Source organism: Balaenoptera physalus, assembly GCF_965194825.1.
Source record: "Balaenoptera physalus genome assembly, chromosome: 11".
Classification (NCBI taxonomy): domain Eukaryota; kingdom Metazoa; phylum Chordata; class Mammalia; order Artiodactyla; family Balaenopteridae; genus Balaenoptera; species Balaenoptera physalus.
Genome location: NC_138896.1, coordinates 89,798,175 through 89,816,339, shown reverse-complemented (window position 1 = coordinate 89,816,339; position 18,165 = coordinate 89,798,175). Strand labels below are relative to the sequence as shown.

The 18,165-nt window shown below is 40.6% G+C and overlaps 1 protein-coding gene across 4 annotated transcripts in view; it reads left to right on the top strand.

The window, feature by feature from the left end:
• The window catches only part of FRMD4B (FERM domain containing 4B), a 336,744-nt gene that overhangs the window by 172,601 nt on the left and 145,978 nt on the right, over nucleotides 1-18,165 (top strand). The window contains exon 1 of one of the 4 annotated variants that reach the window (XM_082412127.1): nucleotides 12,445-12,548. The exons of the other annotated variants lie outside the window; for them this stretch is intronic. Within the exon in view, the coding sequence (XP_082268253.1) occupies nucleotides 12,525-12,548 (24 nt within the window). The 5' untranslated portion in view covers nucleotides 12,445-12,524. Of the gene's footprint in view, nucleotides 1-12,444; nucleotides 12,549-18,165 lie in introns of those variants that run through there. 4 annotated transcript variants of the gene reach the window in all.

Genomic DNA, 18,165 nt, shown 5'->3' with positions numbered 1-18,165 from the left:
CCGCTCGCCACAACTAGAGAAAGCCCTCGCACAGAAACGAAGACCCAACACAGCCATAAATAAATAAATAAATAAATAAATAAATAAATAAATAAATAAATAAAGAAGGAAGGAAGGAAGGAAGGAAGGAAGGAAGGAAGGAAGGAAGGAAAAAAAAAAGACATAAATAAATGCAAGAAGTGTGTGTATATGTTCCTGTACATGGGAGAACAGGGTTGGAAATACATATACCAAGCCATTAATAATGTTTACCCCTGGGATATGTAAGTGGACGAAGAGAAAGGTTTCTACTTCTTTTACTTTAATAATTCTGAATTTAAATCGTTTATGGCAAGGATATATGTAACTTTTATAATTTTGTAAAACTTCCTATTCAAAACATTTGATCTGGGGCTTCCCTGGTGGCGCAGTGGTTAAGAATCTGCCTGCCGATGCCGGGGACACAGGTTCAAGCCCTGGTCCAGGAAGTTCCCACATGGCCGTGGAGCAGCTAAGCCCGTGCACCACAACTACTGAGCTTGCGTGCCACAACTACTGAAGCCCGCATGCCTAGAGCCTGTGCTCCGCAACAAGAGAAGCCACCACCAAAAGAAGCCCACGCACTGCAATGAAGAGAAGCCCTCACTCGCCGCAACAAGAGAAAGCCGGCGTGCGGCAACGAAGACCCAACGCAGCCAAAAATAAATAAATAAATAAATTTATTTAAAACAAAAACATTTGATCCAGGCTGTTGTGTAGAGTATTTCTGGAGAACAGGGATCTGTCCAATGTAACCTTGTGTCACAGCACCCGGCATGTGGCAGTGTCTCTCCACGTATTTATCTAGTGTGTCTGTTTAATAATGACCAATAGTTATTATTGATGTGATCACTATTAAATAAAAAGCAATATTTGTGTTCCTTGGAGAACCATAGAGTTTTTTTATCATTAAAATAACATAAGTCCATAAATTTAATTGTTATAGAAATGCATGGCTTCAAAGCGAGTCTTTTATCAATGGTATATATTCACCAAATACTTTCTAAACATATAGTGACTTACATATTACATTAATATAAATTTTTACAGAGGTGAGATCATTCTATACATGCTAATTTGAAATGTATTTACTTACACATCTTAGATGGTGTTCTGTCTCTGTTTTTCATAACTGCTGTGTATTCAATGGTATGAATGTATCTCAGTTAATTTCGGTAATCCCCTATTAATAGACATTTAGGTTGTTTCCAAAATTTTACTAAGACAAATGTTACCATGAACATCCTTATATGCAAAACGTTTGTGGGAGAATTTCTGTAAGATACATAGCTCATTTGGAAGGAATTTGGATTTCCAAAAAGTTGTACCAATTTCTGATGCCATTGAGTGAACAAGAATCCTTCTTTTCCATACCGTGGCCAACAATTTTTGATTTATACCATGGTGCTAGCAAAAAATTTATATTTTATATCTGTTTTCATTTTATCTCCTTAATTAGTGGAGCTGTCTGCTTTTCATAACCTTCTTAAGGGCCCTGATGCTTGGAACACTGGAATTGTACTTGCCTGAGAGCATCAGGGAAAGCATATTTTGCATTTCATCACAGTATAAATTAGTTTGCATGCTTTAGAGCAAATTTTAGTGTCTTAGAAAATGTTTGTCCTCTCACAGTGATATGGAATTTCCTTGTATAGTTAAAGTAAGTTTATGTAGAGCATTGCTGGTTGAAATCCAAGTATCATAAAGATAGATTTTCATATAGTCTCTCTGCCATGTAGTAAAGTCTTAAGATTTACAAATAGCTCGGAATAGTTATTTCTTTTTGCATTGGTTACACTGTTTGGTTTCAAACTATGGTGTCCCCAAGTACTATTTAGTAGATTTCAAAAGATCTTGTTTTATCTCATCTGTAAACATTCTCAACCTCATTAAATAAGCTTGAAAGTGATCACCAAGGCTTTATTATTTTTTTAAACAAGGGATAAATCTTAGGGCAGGAGAACAGAACAATGCGCCATTTATTTTCTCTTTTTCACCTTTTCTCTTTTGAATGCCCAAGGACTTCAAGCTTATTTGGCCCTCTAAATCCATATTTATTAAGTTAAATATAATTTAGCCAGAGTTGAATTGTTTCAGTGAGATTTCATAGCCACAAGCGACTATGAAACTGTCATTTGTCTTATTTCGGGAGGCACCAGAACTGATTACTTGGGAGATGATTGAAACTGCAAGTCCTGTTAATGTCATGGTTATTTGAGAGATTGCACCTTGAGGGTGAGGATGGGTTGACCTGCAGATTTGTTTGTGTATAGACTTTCACCAGGGCCAGCCTAACTCAGAGTTAAATTGGAATTGCTACAGGAAACCCATCAAAGAGGGCTTTTGTCATGTGTTAGCTGGCCAGCACTCACCATTGGCGGTCTGTTAGCTCCCCGACTCCCTTCTGGCGGTGCCCACCAGGCAGATGACAAAAAGGCAGGTCCCCGTGCAGACTTCCTACCATAGCCACCAAGGGAGCCAGATCTTCCTGTCTGCCCCTGTTCATCTAGGGGGCAGGCTTGAGGTCTCAGCCAGGCTTGTGATACCTCTGTGCTCCTGCACTCTGAGTTTTGAGCTAGAGATGGGAACGTTTGCAAGTAAGAACCATCAAAGCAGCAGTGGGGGCGGTACACAGACAGGATAGTCGTTGTATGACATGGTGTCAGCTGTGTCTGCTCCCTTATGGGTGGGTTCTCTTGTTTCCTGTTCATTTTCTAAGCCTGCTTCCAGGAGCCATTTTTTTTCCTTCTTCCATCCTGAGAGGCCTTATTTGGCTCAGGGATCAATATCACCTCCCATGTGACTTAGGAATATCCTGATAGGTCTCTAAGCCAGTGCTTCCCAACATTTTTCATGTTGTAGGATACACACGAGATGCTAATACCTGTATGGTACACAGGGTAAATGTATATAAGGCCGCTCAGAGCTTGAGGTGACCATTTGCAGGATCTTAGGCTGCCTTGAGGGCTGAGAGGACCAATAGTTCAGGATACTCTATTGCCTGTTATATCCACACATTGGTTGTGAAGCTGTGGTCAAAGTTAATCATGTGGCCGTATTTCTCTTGCCAGTGATTGGTTTAGGGTAAACATATGACCTAGCTCTGGCCAATGGGGTGCAATTTGCTGATGCATTTCTTTTTTTTTTAATTTATTTTTGGCTGCATTGGGTCTTCGTTGCTGCACGCGGGCTTTCTCTAGTTGCAGTGAGCGGGAGCTACTCTTCGTTGCTGTGCACGGGTTTCTCATTGCGGTGGCTTCTCTTGTTGTGGAGCATGGGCTCTAGGTGCGTGGGCTTCAGTAGTTGTGGCACAGGGGCTTAGTTGCTCTGAGGCATGTGGGATCTTCCTGGACCAGGGCTTGAACCCGTGGCGCCTGCATTGACAGGTGGATTCTTAACCACTGTGCCACCAGGGAAGCCCTGATGCATTTCTTGAAAAACTCTCTTACTCTTAAAAAGAGACATAGAAGAAAGAGATGATCCTTCTTTTGGAGTAGGGATGTGATGCCTGGAAGAGTGGCAGCTATATTGTAACCATGAGGGAATGTTAGTTTCAGGAGAGCATGCTGAGTGGAAAAATAGAAGGAACCTGGAACTTTGATGGCAGTACTAATCTGTGGACCTCACCAACCTTGGAACTACCCTCCCTTTAGATAGTGAGATAATCGATTCATATCATTAAAGTTATTTTTACTTTTTGTTTGTTTGTTACTTACTGCAAAAAGCACTCTGATATAAGATCTGCTCAGGACTTGAAGATTACGACTTAGAGAAGAGTTATCCAACAAAAAATGTGCTCAAAATAAGAAACTTTTGTGGAAAGAATGGAACAAGAACTGGAGATGTACTGGTAAAAAGAAAATATCTAAGTTCAGAGTAAGTTGGATAAAAGTAGAAGGAAACTCATTTTTTTAAAAAGTGCTTTACATTAAAAAGTATAGCATTTCTTTATTAATATAGTAGTATTGACCAGAAATATTTGCCAGCATCTCAGTGAAACATTAGAGAAAGGAAAAAGATTTTAATTAACAATTGCAAGAGGCAGAAGAGCTTATGAGTCAGAAGCCCTGAGCCCTGGAGCCAAACTGTCTAGTTTCATATCCTGCATCTGCTGCTTCCTAGCTGTGTGACTTCCTGTAAGTTACTTAACCTCTCTGTGCTTCATTTTTCTCATCATCTGTAAAATAAAGATAATAATAGTCCCTACCTCAAAGGTATTATTGGATATATCTTTATAAAGTATAGGAACAGCATCTGGTGTATATTAAGTACTATGTAAGTGTTTGCTATTATTAATTTGCAATTATCATCCAAATCTATACACGTGTAAAAAAAAAGTCACTTAAACACAGGTGCTTCTACCACTACACAGTCACTAAAGTGGCTAAATTAAGAAGCTCTATAATACCAAGTGTTGGCAAAGACCTCTCATACATTACTGATGGGAGTGTAAAATTGTGTAGTCTTTTGGGAAACTGGCAGTTCCTTAAAAAATTAAACATGCTTCCACCCCATGATCTATTAGCTCCACTCCTATGTATTTATTCAAGAGAAATGAAAACTTATATACATACATACATACTCACATACAAACACACAGATACACACATACAAACCTTGTAAACGAATGTTCATAGCATATTTCTTTATAATACCTGCAAACTGGAAATAGCTCAGATTTCCATTAACAGGAGAGTAGATAAATAACCTGTAGTATATTCATGCAATGGAATACCTACTCAGCAATAAAAATGAATTAACTGCAAGTATATCCAACACCCTGAATGAATTTCAGAAACATTTTGCTCAGTGAAAGAACATTCATCAAAGAATTCATAGTCTATAATTCAATTCATATGACGTTCTAGAACAGGAAAAACTAACCCATGGTAATAGAAATCTGAACAGTGATTGCTTATGGGGGATGGGGAAACATTGGCAGAGGCAATTGGCAGAATATTCTGGAAATATTCTTTATCTCGGTAAGGGTGTGGATAATATAGGTGTACACATTTGTCAAAATTCGTCAAATTGTAATACTTAAAGGATGTATATTTTACTATTTATAACTATTTTTTAAATGAAACAAAAAGCAATAGCAGACGGTGTAGCAATAGCAATAGCTGTGTAGGTCTTGGAAAGTATCAACAAACGTACAAGATGAGCATCTTTTCATCCCATGTTGCAAGAAAGATATCAAAAACTGTGAGAGTCATGTCAAAAGGGCATAGGAGTTGACTTGAAGAATCTCCCATTGGCCAGTATGGGACAATTTGAACATCACTAAGGACAACAATTTTAATAGATTGAAACACATATAATATATTTAAATTCATGAGTTTATAAATACTTTAAAAACCAATTTGGCCACCATTGGAAGTGCCAACTCACTATTTTGAAAACTGGTAAATAAAGGTGAAGAATCAAGCATTTGTTGCCTTTTCTTTATGAATTGTACCACTAGGTAACCCATTAGTAGATGAGAGGAAATTTCGCACTACAGAAATATTCTGGCTCAAAGTAAAGGGTGATAGAATTGGAAAGTCATCATATTGCAACCCTTAGTCAATTAAATGATCCAGCTATTGAACTAACATCACAAAAAGAGACAGCTCTAATGAGAAAACACAGATTGGTGACCAATGAGACAATCTTGCCCAAAAAGATCTAACTGGAATCTGATCAAGCCTTCAGACTCAATCAACCTACAGGAAATATGGTGGACAAAGGACCATATTAAATGACACCAGAGAGATGTAATCAGCAGAACTCAGATGGCAGGAGAAATGGCAGGATAAACAGCCCTGTTTCTTCAACAACAAATAAATTGCAATGAGAGAGAAAAAGAGAGCGAAGAGAGAAAAAGAGAGGGAGAAGATGAATGGAAGGGGAACTTACAGATGAACAGAAACCTAAGAGAAATAACAACAAATTGCAAAATGTAGACATTTTTGGATCTTGATTCAAACAAATTTGAAAAAAACACATTCATAAGACAATTGGAAATTTGAACACTAACTGCATATCTGATGATATTAATGAATATTGTTTTAGGTAATTGGGGTTGTCTTTTAAAAGAGTCCTTAGCTGTTATATTGAAATATTTACAGATGAAATTACTTGAAGTCTTAATTTTCTCCAAAGTAATACGTACAGAAGGACAGAAAGTGGATGAGAATATTAATGAAACAAGATTAGCCATGTGTTATAACTGTTGAAATTGGGTGATGGATACACGGAAGTTCATTATACCCGTCTGTCACTTTTTCTAAGGGCTTGAAATTTTCCACCATAAAAAGTTCTGTTTCGATTTCAAAGGAACACAAAGGGAGAGAAAAGGGGGAAAACCAAACCAAACGAAAAAAAAAAAAAAAAAACAGATTCTGCAGAAATACAGGAAGGAAATCTAACAGCATGTTGTTAACCCCTGGATGCATTTCTCATTGTCTGCAAAAGCCGAATGAGAAGGCAGTTTAAGACTGAAAGCCCCGGGTTCGAATCCTGTTCTTCTGCACCCAGTTGGGGGGACTTCTGTTACCAGATCTTTTGAGCCTCTGTCTCTCATCTGTAAAATAGAGATGAACAAGTACCCACTTCATAGGGTTGCTGTCAGGATAAAAGAAGAATCTGTGTAAAGCATGGGGCGTAGTACCTGGTACCAGTCAGCACTCGATAAATGTGGGCTGTTGAGTATTCGTTTATTGCATGTGACATTTAAAACAGAAGATAAAACAATGAATATATGTACTTTACAATGAATGTTGGAGCATTTTTGATGACTTCTGAACTTCCAAAGCCTTTTTCTGTTCATATTTCCAAACACAGGGGTGAGATTAGATTTTACAGTGTCCATCGCCTGAAAAACTGCACGTGCCTTATGTAAAAACCAAGTCAAAACCCATGGCCCTCATCTTGTGAAACAGAAAGGAGCCCCCTACAATGCCTACTTTTCTCCTTAACTTTTTCACCTCTGTTTTTCTGTTTTGGGTTAGGAAAGCAAGAGAATCCGCCTAGAACAAGAAACTTCCCTCTTTTTCTGCCTGAAGGGGAATGTGAATAACGGACTTTTCCATCAGGGTTGTTTTTCCTGGACATGGTGTGCCCCCTCCAACTGCTAAAACATGTGATCCTGAAGGAGACCTTAAATAAACTTCAAATGTTCCTTACCGGTCAGCAGTGCTGTCCCAATTCTAGTAAATTATGAATTTGTTTTCTGTATTTGGTGTTCTTCCTTTCTGAACAGAAGTTCTATTCATTCAGAATATGAGTTGAGAGATTTCCATGTGCCACGTGTTATAGCCCCAAACAAGGCAGAAGTGGTCCTGAACTCGGCCCCCAGATATCCACATGGCTGGCTCTTTTTTTTTTTTTTTTTTGGCCATGACCAGGGATTGAACCTGGGCCACGGCAGTGAAAGCACCAAATCCTAACCACTAGACCACCAGGGAACTCCCCTGGCTGGCTCCTTCTTAATCTCCAGCCCCTCCATCCCTCTTCATCACATCCTCCTGCTTTAGTTTCTTCACAGGTCTTAACCCTCACCTGGAATGACCTTATTTATTAATTAATTTATTTTTTATTTCTTGCCCCCCTCTGGAGTCTCTCCTTTTCATCACTGTTTCCCCACCACCTAGCCTAGTACCCAGCAGAACCAGCTACATAATTGGTAGGACCCAGTGCAGACTGAAAATGTGGGACCCCTTGTTCAAATGTATTAAGAATTACAAGACAGCAGAGCATTAAACAAGGTTGGTGCCCTTCTGAGCGTGGGATCCTGTGGGACTCTGCCGGTCTTACAGCCATTATTATTAGGCACCCCCAAAATAGTTATTGGAATGAATGCAGATCTAAGAGAAACTATCAGGGACCCAAGGAACGCTGGCATCCAGATCGATAAAAGATTGAAAACAGGAACCAGCATGTGTGTAAAAGGGATGCATGATTCCTCAACTGCAGGGTTGACTGTGAGGTGAAAAGTAAGATGATTGCTCTGCTCACCTTGAGAAACACTGAGTCTGGGCTGTAAATCCCTCGAGGGTCAGAACCGTACTGTTTTCATCTTTGATTTCCCTTGCAGGGTTTCTGCACGTCCGTGGTGCTCCATGAATATTTGGAAAGAACTGAATTGGTTCTAGAAGTAGAATTAGAGAAGGATGAGGAGTTATGAAAGAAATATTCTTTTCTTTAACGCAAACCTCACTAAATTTAGGAGGAGATGAGCTGGTCTTTAAGTTTGTCATTTGAGTTTATGACAAGTGGTTCAGAGCTGTGTCAGCCATCAGAGTTTTGGAAAACTGCAATACATTGTGTTGGGATTTTATGGTGTGTCTGGCATTCATTTGATATATGAAGTGTTCTGTGATGAAAGTGATAGTTTTGTGATAAATGCAAAGCTTCTCATAAAGATTCCTAAGACTGTATTTCTTTAAAAATCTGGTCTACACTTTCACATATTTTCCCCAAAAATGATGGACCTATTCCCCTTGTCCCACTTCCAGGATGGTGAAAGCCTCCACAAAGTCACCATATACTTATCCAAGCTCACCAGTTAGTGATCAGCGAATTGTGTCACAATTTGCACTTTATAGGCATAATTTCACATATGCCCATCTTTCATTTGGACCTATTCCGGGGATATAATTTCATTTTCTTTTTTTTTTTTCATTTTTTTAAAAAAAGTGTATTTCATTGAAATATAGTTGATTTACAATGTTGTGTTAATTTCTGGGGCTTATTTTTGTTTTTTGTTTTTTCATTTTCAATGGAACTCCGTAACAGGGCTCCCTGAGTCTGCATTCTTGGATCCCAGGTTAAGCCCTGCCCCGTGTCTGACTGCCCAGCAAGAGCCATTTGGAAGAGCAGTGGTTTCAGGTTGGATGTAGAGTGAGGTTTTCTGCTATTCCCGTGTGGGCCTTTTTATGCCAGTTCTAAAGGACCTCTTCCTAACTAATGCACTGACCACAGAGCTCCTATCTGATGTTACAGTGCTGCAGGAACTGTCCTTTTACCCAAGGCTGAATCCCTGGTACCTTGGCCTCCCCATGTGTTTGTACCCCACCCAGCTCCCCAGTTCTGTGTCGATAATCATTCAACTTGTTAAACAGTATTGGTCAGCTTGATGAAGGGTATCTGATTCCAGTTATCCTGTCTCCCATGAACTGCTGTATTAGATAGGACCTTCCTGTTTGCAAAGCAATTTAAAAAAAATTTAAATTAGCTTAAGTAGAAATAGAAATTACAGTGATTCAGACAGTCATTGGAGTCTGTCTGTCTCCAGCACTTCTGTCTGGCCTGAGGTACTCTAGTACCCCAGGCTCTCATCCCAACAGCTTTTTAACTCCAGAACAAAGACAAACACACTTCTTCCCTCATCCCTATAACTAGGGAATATTGGGGCCGGGTATTTTTATTGGTTATTCCTAAATCACATGTTAATTATCCCTTGATATAGGGGCCTGATGTTAGCTCACCCTAATGATTTGGATGGTACCCTCATAGAAAAGCAGGGATCTGTGATTAGAAAAAGTGAAACAGACTTTGGATGGGCAAAAACAACAGATACTTACTCTGATCATCTAGTTTTAATCCTCCCGTGTGCTCCCACGACCATACCCTGACCTTGCCCCAACCCTGTATTTGGTCTGTCAAGTCACTTCACCTGGTTCTTCATGTTGGCCTTAATCTCCTAGTTTTATCCCATTCTGTTGCCTCTATCCTGAAACTATTTATCAAAATTCTGATTGTCCTTTGACAGTGAAAAGTTCTTACCTTACAATTGGAAATGTCACACTAGTTTTCTCAGTAGGCTATTCAACCTGGTGAGAAAAGTGACCATTTATTGAGTTTTTCCTGCTATATATACCCAAATAGAAGGTTCCCTCAAATATAAAGTCACTCATCTTCCCACTAAGAAGATTCAAAACCGGTGTTTTAGGCCAACCTGAATGTATAAAAAGTTAGCAATGTAGATGAAATGGTCCAGTATTTACTTCTAATATTTAAGATCATTTGTCCTATGGATTAATAATTTGGGTAATTGCTGTCTTGCACTTTCCCTCTTTTTGAAGTAATTTTTTTCAGCCTCTCCACATGCATCTGTGTGTTGGCCCTGAAACAAAAGTCCCTCTTTAAATCATCCTTCTAGCTTACCCAAGCACAGAATCTTTGCTTCTGCCTAAGTTGTTTGACCTACAGAACTTGTTCCTTTTTTTTTTTTATTGAGGTATAGTTGATTTACAATGTTGTGTTAGTTTCTGGTGTACAGCAAAGTGATTAGTTGTAAATATACGTATTCTTTTTCATATTCTTTTCTGTTATGGTTTATTACAGGATATTGAATATAGTTCCCTGCGCTATACAATAGGACCTTGGGTTGTTTATCCATTCTGTATATAATAGTTTGCATCTGCTAATCCCAAACTTCCAATCCATCCTTCCCAATCCCCCCCACCTTGGCAACCACAAGTCTGTTCTCTATGTCTGTGAGTCTGTTTCTATTTCGTAGAGAAGTTCATTTGTGTCATATTTTAAATTCTACATATAAGTGATATCATATGATATTTGTCTTTCTCTTTCTGACTTACTTCGCTCAGTATAATAATCTCTAGGTCCATCCATGTAGCTGCAAATGGCATTATTTCATTCTTTTTTATGGCTGAGTAATATTCCATTTTATATATGTACCACATCTTTATCCATTCATCTGTCCATGGACATTTAGTTTGGCTCTTGTAAATAGTACAGCACTTTTTCAATCTCCATATATGATACTTCACTGGGGGTATTATTGCATGACTTTTTTTCCCCCTTTTTCATTCATCCTAGAGGTGTATATGCATGGTCTTCCAGCATAACCACCTACTGCGTGGCCTTTTAAAGTAATGTTTGGAACTTCCCTGGTGGCGCAGGTGTTAAGACTCGGCATTCCCAATGCAGAGGGCCCAGGTTTTATCCCTGGTCGGGGAACTAGATCCCACATGCATGCTGCGACTAAGAGCTTGCGTGCCACAACTAAGGAGCCCGAGTGCCACAAATAAGGAGCCCGCTTGCTGCAACTAAGGAGCCCATGTGCCGCAACTAAGACCCGGCGCAACCAAATAAATAAATAAAAATTATAAAAAATAAAGTAATATTTAAGTAACTTGTTTGCTCTGACATTCAGCCCCTCCACTTGTGAAGTCACATGCCTATAATAATTACCTAATCTGTATTAACTTCTTTGCCACCTTTTCTACTGATTTCATCAAGTGATCTTTATAAGCATGCAAACTTGTTATTGAATGAGGCTGTTTCAAGGTATTATGTCTTCCCCCGACAGTATGTTGTAGCTCAAAGGAACTGGAGTCTTTGAAAGGACTTGAAGATAAAGCTACTCTCTCATTTTTGAGGGATAAGGGGTTTTGGTAGGGGGGAGGGCACCTCACCTTTTATTTAAATATATGATATATGTCTATCTGCCAGGCACATTCTTTGTGCTTTGTATGCACACACTCATTTAATTCCTCCAACACCCCTAATAAGATAGGGGTTTTTATCCCCATATACTAAGGAGGAAATGGATTCTCAGAGAGGTCAAGTAACTTTCCCAAGAACACACAGCTACAAAATACCAGGTTTGTCTGGCTGTAGAACACATGTTCTTAACCATACCACACATTCGCACAAAAATCCAGAAGATTCTTTTTTCAGTCGGGAAAAACATGGTACCATGTCACAGGCTCTTACTTAGCCATTCAAAAATTAACAAGTGGTTTTATTATTTTTACTGGATTTTATATATTTTTCTCTCTGCTTCACCTTGAAGTGTAATGGATTTTGATTATTCCCTCTCCATTGAGCAATTTCAGTAGTAATGATTTAGTTAAATGCAAATGATGAAATAAATCCTTTCTCGAGACCAAAGTCATCCTACCAAGATTTTCTGTTTGTGGCCAGCATCACTGATGCCGATTGATCTTATGAAGTTTGTCCCGTGGAATTCTGAGTTTCCTTCTCAGTGTAAAAGCTATTGGTGTAAAATGGCTGTGGGTAGCACAGTTGAGTTAAATGTTATTTCTGTTTGTATTCATTAAATTCAGAATGTGTAAAGATTGAAGAGCCAAAATTGAAGTTTGGATTCTTAGACGGCATAGCCCATGTCTGAATTATTATCCAATGCAGATGATGCATTATCAGTAAACAACATTTCATCATGTGTTTTAAACATGTTATGAAGAAAAGCTTTAGGTGGACAAAAAAAAAAAAATAGCAGAAATTTTGCGTTGTTGGGTTTTTTTTCTCCCATTGCTCTCCTGACTCATGTTGAAAGCCTTTTGTTTCTAATCAAAGCAACAAACGGTAAGGTCATTTCCTTGTGATTATATGGCAGCGGAAGGCGTCGGGGTTTTTAGGTCCCTACTTCCACCAGCTTGTATTTGGAGAAAACACACACACACACACACACACACACATCACAAGTGCTTAATACATGTGTCCTTTGTCCTGCCCGTTCTCTCCGGTCCCTTTAAATGAGCCGAGACCATGGTTCGGAGGTAAGAACAATTTCTCTTATAATCTTTTGACTACAGACAGTATAATGGTGCTAACTTGAGCTCTTCCTGGCATTTCTTAGTGAATTGAGGGCAGATTTTAATGTTATACCGGGGGTGGACGAACTTAAGTACTAATATTTCAGAACCCAACTTACAAAAAAGGAAACTCCAAGAAATGTTTGTCCTTGCTCTTTTCAAAGAGTTATTCCTTCCCCAGAAGAGTTGGATCTGGTCCAGTTTGATACCACAGTGAAGATCGTCCTTAACGCTCATCTTTCGGAGGGTTTTCCTGTCATTGTTTGAAATGTTATCTCTGTTCCCTTAAAAGTCCTAAAAGGCTCATTTCTTGTTTTTTATTTCAGAACTTTGGTAATTATTGTTGCAGTGTATAATTCCACCTCACCGCTTCCCCCTAACCCCATCCTACTACCATTCTCTTTCTTTTCTTTTTTTTTCTTTTTTCTTTTTTAATTTTAAAGACTTGAGCCCTTTTATGGATGTGGAAAGGACAGGGCAAGGGCAGGAACGGTGTCAGTAAGCAGCATGAAAATGCTTTGAGATTTGCAGTTGTTAATCATCTCATCAACACGGTGTGTTTGGAGCCTTCTCTATTTCTGTGAGCATGCGGCAGAAAAGATCCTGCGGGGGACTAGAGCTCATTAGTAACTTTTCTAAAAGGACCTTTTAATGTACGTCCCTGTCTTGCCTCGAGACAGAAGCAGGAAAATTGAATTCCGTCCCTCAGTCTAGTTTATGAGGACTTTATGTGACCAGAATTCAACGGCTCAAGATAGAGACCTCAGAAATGCCATCTTTGGGGATGGCTATCAATTAATTCATAAAACCTTTATGATTTGTCAGAGGAAGTCCTACAACCTAATTAAAAGGGAAGCTTTTTTTTTTCTTTCTCCCTTGTGATGTGGTTATGCTAAACTCATAATGTCCAATTCTATGTGTCCATTTTTTTCCCCTCATGGGTAGAGGTTGGAGATGGAGGAGGGGAGGAAAAGCTGGGTAGACTTCAGAAAACAAAGGAAATTGTCTCATCCAGGAGGCTGCAGAGCTCTTGGGTATAGGAGGAAGTCTGTGGAGGAAGTGGGCAGGATTAGGTAGAGAAGAGAAACGTCAGGGAAACGAACATATCACAATAGGGTCTGGGATCGGACCCTCTTGTCATAATCTAACACAATCGCATGTCCTTAGAAATGAATCGATTGTCTCTAAATCAGTCCTGCCTAAAGGTATCTAATGATCTGAAGGAGTAGAAAGGAACACGATCGTATCCAAAATGCAGTCCTTTGACCTGGATTCTCAGAGCGGCAGTATGGTCACCCAGAGCCTCGTGTTAGATGATCCTATTCTTAGACTCAGGCCATAGAACCCCGCTAGAAGTAAGACCATTTTGTAATGCAGCCCCTTCAGGAATCAAAAAGTACATCTCTTAGCAGAGGATCTAAGATATTCCCAGACATACCAAGTTCCACTCCAGGGCACATTCTCTGTGTTCCAGTGCATCATTTATTTTCGTCCTTCATTTGTAGTACATGGAAAAGTGGTAACTACTGGAATGGAGGTTCTTATGGTCAAGGATACCGCCCCCCGCCACCATGGAGAGAGTGTTCAGTAACTATGCGGAGGGTGGGGGATGAGTGGTGGATAAATACCACTGGTTGAGTAGAATTTTTTTAAATTAATTAATTAATTTACTTGTATTTTTGGCTCCGTTGGGTCTTCATGGCTGCGTGCGGGCTTTCTCTAGTTGCGGCGAGCAGGGGCTACCCTTCGTTGAGGTGCGCAGGCTTCTTATTGCTGTGGCTTCTCTTGTGGCAGAGCACGGGCTCCAGGTGCACGGGCTTCGGTAGTTATGGCTCGCGGGCTCTAGAGCACAGGCTCAGTAGTTGTGGCGCACGGGCTTAGCTGCTCTGTGGCATGTGGGATCTTCCCGGACCAGGGCTCGAACCCGTGTCCCCTGCATTGGCAGGCGGATTCTTAACCACTGCGCCACCAAGGAAGTCCTGAGTAGAATTGTTAAATATATTCATGCCGTGGAATATTTGAGCTGGAAAAAACCTTGTAAGTCACTTTGGAGTCACCCAGTCCCCTTATGCTGTTACTGAGTAGGTGAAAATCCAGAGTAGTGGAGGAATTTTCCTAAGCTCTCCTATCCCATTAGGGGCAGGGCACAGGCTAGAGCCCTCTCTCCTGGGTCCTGAGTCGGTGCTGTGTCCACCACAATGCTGTCTCTAGGACCAGCTGATTGCTTTGTGTAATTTCCAGCATCTCTGCATTTCATGTAGCATGAGTTTCTTCTCATGCACTCAGTTCTGTCTTGGAATAGAAAGGTGGAAGTTGCATCCCAAAGGAGGCTCTGCTTCTTATTATGGGCTGCTTCCAACTGCTGGCAGAAACCAGTGGGCAGGTACACGAAGGACCCCGAGAAAAAGAACCAGCAGTCTTGTCACTAGTCATAACAAGCTGTAGTACTTGGTAAAAATGTACTAAAACACTTTCTCTTTGCTTTGAAAATATTGTCAGAACCTGAATATATTTAGTTAGCTCTTTGTAGAGGCCTGTTCCAACATCGTAATTCAAGTATGAGACACATTTGTTTGTCCCTGATCTGGATTCCATGAAGCTCCAGTTAAGACTTTTTTCCTGCTTAATGTTGGAAAACTATGAAAATTTTTAAATGAAAGACTTTTTCTAAACTGGAAAGATAAAGCTGAGTACAGGTAAAATATACATTAACATATGTTAGTATAATCTGCCAAGGTTAGGCAAACAGTTTATCATTCCAATGAAAGCAGTGAAAGCAAAGGATGATATTGGGCACATTCTCTGTTTATTTTAGATGTGTTTTTTTCCTTAAAAGAAGCCTTTGTAGGTTAGTACATGTACTGTAAAGTACATGTTCACTTCTGTCCTCTTGTCTTGGTTTATTTCCTCTTTTGGTTTTCTTTTCTTCTATCCTTGCAAGTTAGAATGAACAAGTCAGCAGAGTTTGTACCTGTTTTTTCAAGATTTTACTGTACACCACCCTTTCTATTAGAGGTATTTATATTCAGTTTTTCCAGTCAGGAATGAGGTTAGTCCAGAAGCTGACCTTCCACAATAGGAAATCTTTATCTGAGGAGCAGTGTGAGATAGAGAACTGGATTCCAGGTCTAAGTCTGCCCCTTACTGATAAGCTCTATGGCCTTGGAGAGCTGACTTTTCCTATCCAGGCCTCCGAACCCACATCTGTGGGTGAAGAAGTTAGTCTCGTGCTGAGGCCCCTTTGCGGTTTCGAAATGCTCTAACTTTAATTATGTGAAGTCACTACAGGTTCTTTACAGATCAGTTGCAGCTGTCTCTCCCTCTCTGCTAGCCACCTGCTACCTCTCTTCTTTCCTCTCTTCCTCCCCTTTTCCTTCTTCTCTCCCTTCTTTCTTCCTTTCCAGTGATATTTTCCTTTTCACAAAAAGGGATTCAGGGCATGGCCTATATGACTCAGATGCCTGTAGAGCCAGGGGCAGCCTGTGAGTAGGAGCAATGGGAAGAAGGCAAAGTTGGAAATGGAGAAATTCCCCAAACTGCAAACTGAAATCAGACATGGACATGCTATCCAGGAAGAAATCCAGACTTTGTGGGTCATGGATACATCTCTTGTATTGAAATTTGACACTGCTCCTTGGATTCCAAATTCCTTAGAAGTCAACACATACTTCCTGGGTGTGTCTTGCGCCACCCGTGTGCCAGGCTCAGGCTTACAAAGGTGAATGAGATGCAGCCACTATATGAAGCTCCGTCCAGTGGGGGGGGTGCAAATTGGAACTCTCCAGTGACTCTCAGTAGCTCTTCCAAGCTTGGCTTTTAGTTCATCTACTGCTCACTCTTGGGGAGTGGAAAAGCTGTTGACGTAAAGTGGCTGTGAGTAGTGGAATGTAATTAATATGGTTTGAGGTCAAAGGATTCAACTGACGGGTGTTCTTAGGTAGAAATGGAACAATGTCAATTCCAGCAAACAGTGACACTGTAAAGCATTCAGGAGTCCACTGGTAGAGGTTCTGGTTTTGGTAGGCTCTCTCCAAATGAAACAGAGGGAGAGGAAATGGCAGGAGTCTTAGCACATAAATCCTGCTTGGCCGCTTATGAACTCAGTGACCCCCTCTGGCCTTATGACAGGCACAGTTGAAATGACCTTATTAGGTTGTTGAGGGGATTAGAGCTGGCCTCTGGCACTGAAGACGCACATCGTAAATGGCAATTAATATATATTTTTTAAATTAATTAATTTATTTTTGGCTGTGTTGGGTCTTTGTTGCTGAGCGCGGGCTTTCTCTAGCGGCGGTGCGCAGGCTTCTCATTGCGGTGGCTTCTCTTGCTGCGGAGCACGGGCTCTAGGCACGCGGGCTTCAGTATTTGTGGCTCGTGGGCTCTAGAGCGCAGGCTCAGTAGTTGTGGCGCATGGGCTTAGTTGCTCCGCGGCATGTGGGATCTTCCCGGACCAGGGCTCGAACCCGAGACCCCTGCACTGGCAGGCGGATTCTTAACCACTGCGCCACGAGGGACGCCTCAGCAATTAATATTATTAAGTAACATTATTATACGTCTATCCCAAGTACAGCAAATAAAAACAAGGGTGCGTAATTTTTTCATTTTTACATATGAAAATATGTAACCAGCACCAGAAGACTGAGTATGCAAAGTAATGAGTGGGTAATTTTTTTCAGGGCCCTTCATGCTCATGATAGCATCAATGTGAATCAGTTATTCATTACCCCACATCTTGCCACTGTCAGGGTGTCCATCAGCCTTCCGTCCTTTCGGACACATGAGATCACTTGACCCTGCAGACATTTGTCTGGATTTCACTGGGCACAAGTTCACAAATAAGTAATCAACTGCAGTATGTCTCTTGCAGACTTCCGTGTTGGGTTTGAGGTCAAGTGTTTATCATTTTAAGGATCTAGTTCTAAACCATTTTAAGGACGTGGACCCAGAATATAAATCTGACGGAAGTTATAGAAAGTCTTCCTGGCAAGATTCTCACACGCACATTTTGTTTATACTTTGGAGGAGGGTGTTTGCAAACTCCCCTACCCGCAATAATAGACTTGTAAGAGCTCCTGTATCCCAGCTGAGGAAATGGAATAAATGTATGTGTCTTTCAGAGGAATGGTGAGAAACTAGCTGGCCTCTGTGCGTGACACCCGAGAAATGAGCTTTTGGGAACTCGTTAGCACTTAACCTTATTTGAACCCTCTAGAAGTGTGTGATCCTGGAATTGACATGGGCTCCATAGAAGGTATTTAGAACGTCAGAGCAAGTCCTGCCACCTTGTCCTCTGTAGCTGTTTATAGTGCTCGTCGGAGAGGAGTTATACCTGTACCAACAATGGGGGTGTGGATGAGGCAGGCACCCTCTTGGTACTTGGCCTTGTGTTGAGAGTAAGGTGACTCTAGTGGGACCTGTAAGTAGTTGCTCTGTTCACCATTAGAACAGTCACCTGGCTTTAGGGAGTCATCTGAAAATCTGCAGAGGTTTCGCAGTCACCCCTGTATTTGAGTTGCAGCACTAGGAGCTTGTTCGTAGTAACCGTGCACGTCGCCAAGCGCTCACCTCAAGTGCAGGCACC